Source organism: Haliotis rubra, unplaced genomic scaffold (genome assembly GCF_003918875.1).
Source record: "Haliotis rubra isolate DU_JTF1 unplaced genomic scaffold, ASM391887v1 Scf251, whole genome shotgun sequence".
In the NCBI taxonomy this organism is placed as follows: domain Eukaryota; kingdom Metazoa; phylum Mollusca; class Gastropoda; order Lepetellida; family Haliotidae; genus Haliotis; species Haliotis rubra.
Genome location: NW_025766570.1, coordinates 643,020 through 650,982, shown reverse-complemented (window position 1 = coordinate 650,982; position 7,963 = coordinate 643,020). Strand labels below are relative to the sequence as shown.

General features: G+C 39.7%; 1 protein-coding gene across 1 annotated transcript in view; it reads right to left on the bottom strand.

Moving 5' to 3' along the window:
• LOC124279515 (unconventional myosin-VIIa-like) overlaps positions 1–7,963 on the bottom strand; it is a 754,149-nt gene that overhangs the window by 325,824 nt on the left and 420,362 nt on the right. The window contains exon 30 of the mRNA XM_046715341.1: positions 126–262. Within this exon, the coding sequence (XP_046571297.1) occupies positions 126–262 (137 nt within the window). The remainder of the gene's footprint in view (positions 1–125; positions 263–7,963) is intronic.

Here is a 7,963-nt window from a genome sequence, read left to right as displayed (position 1 = left end):
TCAAGTAGTTTCAGAGTTATGTTCTGGAAACAGTGGACACACCGACGCCAATACCGACGGAAACTAAACCAAAAAACCCCGACCCTTAGAAGAAAATGTTTATGCCAAGCAAGTTTATAACATACCTTCGAAGGGTGTTTCTTAGGAAACTGGAACTGCTGTCTTGCAGTGGACGTTGAAGCAAGCGTGATTCTGAAAGAGCCCTCCGACAACGAACTATTTCCTCATAGACTTTCAGCTTTTCCTCATCAGTCATCTTTATCTGAAGCAAAAAAATAGAACAAGGCTTAGAAAGAGACATACCTGTCTTCTATCTGTTGACCAAACTTTCATGGTTATCTGAATCATGAATGCAAACAAAACTTAAAATGCGAAGTGACATAGTCGCACTTCTTGTTAAGGATGATTGATAGTCAGTTTACAATTCCTAGGGGATTAACAAATGAGAAAAAGGCAATTATTATTACACCAAAACCCACCTGATTCCTAACCAATTTTGTACAACGAAGAGGAACAGAATTTGGGGGGTAGGCACACTTGCTCACTTTGAGCATGCTACATGCTAATTTGTTCACAAAAAACATCCACAACAGCATACAATATTTCACATTCTTTTGTGTTTAGTACAGGTATGTAAAACACACTGCAAACACCATAAAGTATGACAGATAATGGAAATATTAATGATAAATTGTATATTTATACACTCATCCTATCTCACGACTTGCACTTCTCTCTCTTGCTTCTACACTGAGTGGAACGATAGTAACTTTTTCCATAGGCCTCATTGTCCATTCGCCCGTACACTCCTGGCTGCTCTCCTTATAAGACAGCTTCCCTAGTCCCAATGAAGCATGCAACATGCTTCACTACTTGCCCACGTGACTACCTCTGAGTGATCATTCTTGTTCTTGGAGCCAACATCATAACCTGAGTAGTGGGGAGACTACGCAGGCATCCACCGCATGTGGCAGGATAAGTATATAAATAAACAATTTATAGTTAAATTTTCACGACTTGCACTTATCCCACAGTTGGACGGCAGGATGCAGATTACCGTGTGTCTAGACAGCCCAAACAGACAAACTGTGTAGACTGAAGATAACAGTAGATAACGATGCACAAGGGAGACCTGTTACGACACAAGCAACTTCTGTACTTGTGAAGATTTCTCCTGAACCCCTTGGCTTACTAAGCACAATGTCTCCCAGGGAGATGCGTGCTCCTGTGGTGTTCGGCCGCAACCTTCGTACTAATGAAGGAAAACCAAGTTCTATGGATAGTCAACTTCTTTATTGCAATGAGTGTGACGTTTCGGTGTAGGTACTAACACTGTCATCACTTGCTTGATAATGGTCCATAGAACTTGGTTTTCCTTCATCTATACAACTTCTAAAATGCCTCTCAAAGAAACTTTGTACTAATGACAAAAGGACACAACTTAGTAAGTAACCTCACTTCGCCATGATTACAAGGTACTCCCATATTCGAGCCAGCCCTTGCTTCAAAACAGTCCCCACAAACACCATCACGTAGAGGGTGAGAAGAAGATTGAATCAGAAAGCTCAAAGGTTTCAACGTTCAGTTCCGAAACATCATCAAATTGACCCTCACTCCTCTTCGTAAGCTTAGTCAAAGGATGTGCTCGGCAACTCAGGAGCCCTAACGCAACGAAATCCACTTGAATTCGGGAATGACACACTTTACTGACATAATTACTCTGTGGAGTAGAGGTCAATAAGCGTGAACAATGAACACTTCCACATCGCGTGAAAGAATATGCCTCTAAGTCTATCAAGTCACAACTTGGTGACACTATCCAAATGCGTTAGTAATAATACCAAGTGTAGTATTACTAAACCTATAAAACAGAGAACAAACTTACATTCAGTAAATAAAAGGAAGCAGTAAACCGTATGTGGTACCATCCCTCATCTGTGTTGGTGGGCTGACGTCAGCTGCTGAGCCAGTACGAGGGGTGCAAACTGGTTTAGCCCTTGGACATCCATGACAGGCAGGTCTCGCAGATAATGTGAAGAGAAGATGCCAAAAGCAACCTTCCATGATCGAGGTTAAGGAACTATTGCTATGGAGAGTCATCATCGAGGCTAGCGCACAAGTCTCATGAGGATTAGAAGCAGCTGGAGGGGCAATCCTGTGAAGGTGTAGGCACGCAAGATCGTGGCATGCATCCAGGACAGAGTTGTCTGGGAAACTTCAGCACTTGAAGCAGCTGACAAGGTGCTTCCGTAGCCGACAACGATCCTTGGAGGCAGCCAGAAAGATGTGTAGTGCCCTAACAGGGGACAACAGGGGAATGGTAAACATTTGGTCTGGTTACCCTGGCAGCTGTTTTTTTTGTGGGAAGAAGTCCCAGTGGAGACCCAGGAAAACCCTGCCATGTTTCTTCCACTCGAACCTGATGCATCAAGCAGCAGTAGCCAAGGCTACTAGGAAGAAAGTTTTGAAAGTCACTTGTTCAGAGTCCTTGTCCTCCAAAGGCTTGTAAGAACGTAACAGGTACTGGAGTTTGGGAACAGTGGAGATCTTAGTATCTGTAGTAGTAGCCAAAACCGAATTGATAGCAACCAAATAGGTGGCTAAAGTAGGACCCAAGAGTTTATTGGTAGCCCGTGGCAGAAGTTGCAGAAACTCAGCAATGACCTGAGCAGAGGCAGAGGTGGGCGATGGAATGCCCCTAGCTTTACAATAATCTTCAAACCTCTTCCACTTGTGATCATAAAGCGAACGAGTCGACATACGATGAGCCGATGTGATAGCTTAAGCTACTCGTCTAGAATACCCCTTAGTTATGAGTGACCTTTAAAGATGCATCAAACGTGCAGATGAAAGGTCTGAAGTGACCCGTAATGCAGGTGTGAGTGAGGATGAAGGAGTAGGTCGTCCCGGTCGGGAAGCGGTACTGGGTTTGGCTCTGTCAGGCTTCTTAGGTCAACGAACCAACATCTCACCAGCCAGAAGGGCGCAACCAAAAGCAGATGAATCTTGCTGGTCACCAACAGCTTCTGAATTACCTTGGGTAGAAGAGCTGGAGGGGAAAACGCATATGTGTTGGGGCCCTCCCAAGGTACTGCCAGCGCGTCAAGATCCCATGCCAGGGAGTATGGAATGGGAGACATGAACTTCGGAAGTTGAATCGGAAGTGGTTGAATCTTGTGGCAAACAGGTCTATTTATGGCCGAGATACGGGTAAATCATCGACTGAAGTCTTGAGGCAGCAGTTTCCATTATGTCAGGGATGGGCGATTGGAGCAGGACAGGGCATCAGCGATCACTTTCTTGATGTCATTGAAAAGAGAGTCAGACGACCAGGGTTGCAGAAATAATTTTGCCTTGAACCGTTCATCCAAAGATGACAAGTAACGAGGCCAACGACGAAGGACAGTGAGCGTATATATAAAAACAGTGGGATAGTTGTTCCAAAAACATCTGGAACTGATCAAGTATGAGGGTCATACATCCTCTAATGTAGGCATCCTGATCCGAATAAGCATGTTCCAGAGCAGCGGTGATAGCATCCTCTGCGGAGATAACACAGTGAATGGATGGTAAGGTGCAAAGCACTGCAGTGTCCAAATGCACAAGCTCCCGGTCTTCAATGAGGAAGGGAGAATTAGTCCACTTACCACACAAAGTTTGGATGTCTTGGACTTCTGGTATGCGCACTGACGGGTAAAAACGCTAGCATCGTGGTGCTCTTGAAAATCCTTATCAATCTTCAATAATGAATGCCCCCTCGAGAAAATCAAGTAACAAAAAAGGTAAAGGGGGTGGTCAAGTCGCCAGGGAGGGTGATAAAGAGCCGTTTTTGACCGGTGACAATCGTGATGACCAATCTAACTCTGTACATCATGATTCGACCCCCGCCATCATGGCAGCCAACTTCGAAAAAATTGAAGAGTTTTTGGATATACAGACGGAAAAAATATGTGAAAAATTAACTATGGAGACAAAGAAAGTGTCAGACCGAGTAGACGATATTGAGGAAGGCCTCCAATCCCATGAGAAGGACAAACAATCTGAAAACAAGCATGAAGGAGGTGGAAAAGGCTCTTAGAGAGGAGATAGCCATGTGCAATCAAAGATGGCTAGAAACTTCATGCTATTCACGCCGAAGAAACTTACTGATCTACGGTATAATTGAGTCCTCCAGTGAAAAAATTCAGATTTCCTGAAGACTTCCTTGATGTTACCTGAAGATGCAGCCGATTCTATGCTGTTCATCAATGCTCACAGATTACCGAGGATGCTTCGTCCTGACGGACACATCATGCAGGGTCCTACCCCTATCATTGTGAAGTTTGTTTCGATGTGCGACAGGAACAGAGTGCTATTCGCTGCCCGAAACAAACTGAGAAATTCCAAGCAAAGCGTGGTGACAGATTTACCTGGTATCCTAAAAAAAAAGAGCCATGCTACTGACAAAAGTCAAGGAACTGCGACAAACTGGCATGTTTGCTCGTGTCCAGGAATCTAACTTTGACATCTACATCGTCACAAAAAAGTCTCCTAAGGACAAGTGGACTAAATTCGAACATTAGCGATTGGAGACAAATCTGCAATTTTCCCAAGTGTCGCAGAACTTTATGATGGGAATTCGGTCCATGTGTTTTTTTCCTTGTGTGATTTATTTTGAAAAAAAAAAGAAGAAAAATCTTGTGTTAATCTTGTGAATTCTTGGAATATTCAGCCAAAGAAGTTTCATGTTAAAATGTTGAAATATGGTCGCTCAGATTCTGCTTTGTGAAGGACTTGATCTACTCACACGTGGAGATACTATTTGCCAACCACGAAAGACAATGGAAACGAAATGGTATGCACAATCATCTTGAAAAGTCGCTATAAAACTTTCTGCAGAATAATACCCACCTGATTGTCTTAGTATCTGGAGAATCTTTATGCATTTATATAATATTAATTCCGTCCATCATATTCTTGTAGAGTAGTTGTTGGGCCAACAGTAGCTGAATAAATGTAACACATTTATCTCCCTGTACTTGTGAACTCGCTTTATATTATCGGTTTATTTCTCAGAGACACTATTGCGAGACAATAGAGCACTTGCTACGGAGTGTATATCTGAAGGATTATGCTTATGTTTTTCTTGTTATACTTGTTCTGTGTGTGTGTGAGCGAAATAGTGGTTAATATTGTTTTGTTTCATAAATCCTCAAGATGGTCGTGTTTTTTCGTTTCAGTCATAGCTTTTCTTGAAGGGCACCACATTCATAATACTATGCAGTTATGTCAATATTTTGTAACATTTTCACACCAATACCTCATCCTAGACAACAGTCTGTAACATGGATCACAAATTTAGCTGTTGTTCTCAAAACTGTCGAGGCTTAGGAGATCCAAAAAAAAGAAAGGATGTTTTCAATTTGCTTAGTGCTAAGAAACACTCAATTTACTTGCTCCAAAATACCAATTTTGACAGTAAGTTAGAGTTGTAAGTTTGAGCAGAATGGGGTTTCGATTGTATCCTTAATTGTAATAATAGCCAATCCCGAGGTGTTGCAATTTTAATCAACAACAACTTTTCTTACAAGATTCATAGGGTAATTAAAGGTGACAAGGGGAATTTTCTGATTGTTGATATAACAATATGTGAAAAAAGAATAACGTTGCTAATAAATCTCTATGGGCCTAACGAGGGCTGTCCAAATTTTTATATTTCCATACTTCAACAAGCTTTGTCTTTTAACAATGAACACTTCATCTTTAGTGGTGACTGGAATCTTGTTTTAAACCCCGACGTTGATGTTTATAATTATATTAATGTGAATAATCCAAATGCTTGGGAGCAAGTGTTAAAGTTGATTGGTGAGCTTAATCTAATTGATGTATGGCGAGATCACAATCCAGATTCCATGCAATTCACTTGGCATAGGAAAAATCCTCTTAAACAAGCTCGTCTAGATTTCTTTCTAGTGTCTGAATCTCTGTTCCCTTATATTCAGTCAATGGGTATCAATGCTGGCTACAGAACAGAACATTCACTTATAGACGTCCAGTTTAGTTTTAATGATCAAGGGAAAACAAGTTTGTATTGGAAATTTAACTCTTCTCTTCTGAAAGATAAGGATTATATTTTGATTATAAAAGAAGATATATCAAATGTGTATAAGCAATATGCTGCACTTGTTTACAGTTTTGATAACTTAAATGAAGTACCTACCTGTGATATTCAATTAGAATAAGTGATCAACTGTTTTTAGAAACTCTCTTAATGGAAATAGGGGGGAAAACAATATCCTACTCTTCATACGTAAAAAAAAAAAAACTCCAGAAAAGAGAATTGGAATGTCTGCGTATAACAAAAATGGAAGGGATATTTGTTAGATCAAGGGCCAAATGAAATTGAAAGACCTGATGGATCTGTTATACATGAATCTATTGATATTCTTGAAGAAACAAAGTCTTTTTGTGAGAATCTTTATTCATGCAACAAGGACTCTCAGTCTAATTTAGACATTTGTGATGTGTTAAGTGAGGATTTGCCTGTCTTGGATTCTCTAGGTTACATTACTTACGACGAATTATTGAAGTCACTGACAAGTATGAAAAACAACAAAAGTCCCGGTACAGATGGTTTTACTGCAGAATTCTTCAAAATGTTTTGGATTGATTTGGGTTATTTTGTGTTGCGGTCAATCAATAGTGCTATCGACATTGGCGAGTTATCCATTACACAAAAGTTAGGTGTCATTACTTGTATTCCTAAGGGTGATAAACCTAAGCGTTTTCTTACAAACTGGAGGCCCATTTCCTTGCTTAATGTAGTTTACTAAATGGCTTCTTCTTGTATTGCAGAAAGGCTTAAAAAGGTCCTCCCAATTCTAATTAATAATGACCAAACTGGCTTTATGTCCAATAGATATATTGGTGATAACATAAGAATTGTTTATGACACTTTAGTTTTTACAGAATCGCAAAATATTCCAGGTATGTTATTAAGAGTTGATTTTGCTAAAGCATTTGATTCTGTCTCATACATTTATACAGAAAACGTTATCTTTTTGTGGTTTTGGACCTGTCATAAGAAGATTGATTGAAGTTTTTTATAAGGATATTAAATCTTGTATTACTATAAATGGCAAAATGTCCTCCTCCTTTGAAGTTCTAAGGGGCTGTAGGCAGGGAGACCCCTTGTCACCATATATATTTTTGCTGTGTGTGTAAATATTGGCAGGTATGGTGCGTAAAAACAAGGATATAAAAGGCATACATGTAAGCGATACAGAGTATTTAATTTCACAGTATGCAGATGATACTGATTTTCTTCTTGACGGGAGCAAACGTTCCCTTGAAGCTGTTGTTGAATCGCTGGATATCTTTGCAAGCATGTCAGGTTTGAAGATTAATTATGATAAATCCCAGGTGATATGGATTGGCAGTATGAAAAACAGTACAAAAAGATATTTATCTCATTTAAAACTCCAATGGAACCCCCTCAACATTCAAGGTTTTAGGTGTTACTCTTAGCACAAATATTTCAGATATTGTTCAGGTCAATTTTAGCTCAAAACGTTTTGAATTAAAACAGCTGATGAATAAGACGATAAACAGAATCTTAACCCCACTTGGAAAGATTGCTTTGATCAAATCATTACTTATTTCTAAATTTAATTATCTTTTTCTAACTCTACCTTATCCTCCTGGTGTTTTTCTTAAGGAACGTGACAAAATGTTATTTAATTTTGTATGGAATAAAAAACCTGGGATAAATAGAGAAACAATATGTAGACCAGTTTAGAAGGGTGGATTGGGTATGATTAATATATTTGAATATGTCAAAGCTTTGAAAGTCACTTGGATGAGAAAACTAGTTACTAAAGATCCCAAGTGGAAATATATTTTAAATGCTAGTTATTGTAAATGTAGTGCATTTGATAAGCATGGCAAAGGATTTTTGAAAAAAATTGTCAGAAGTCTGGAAAAT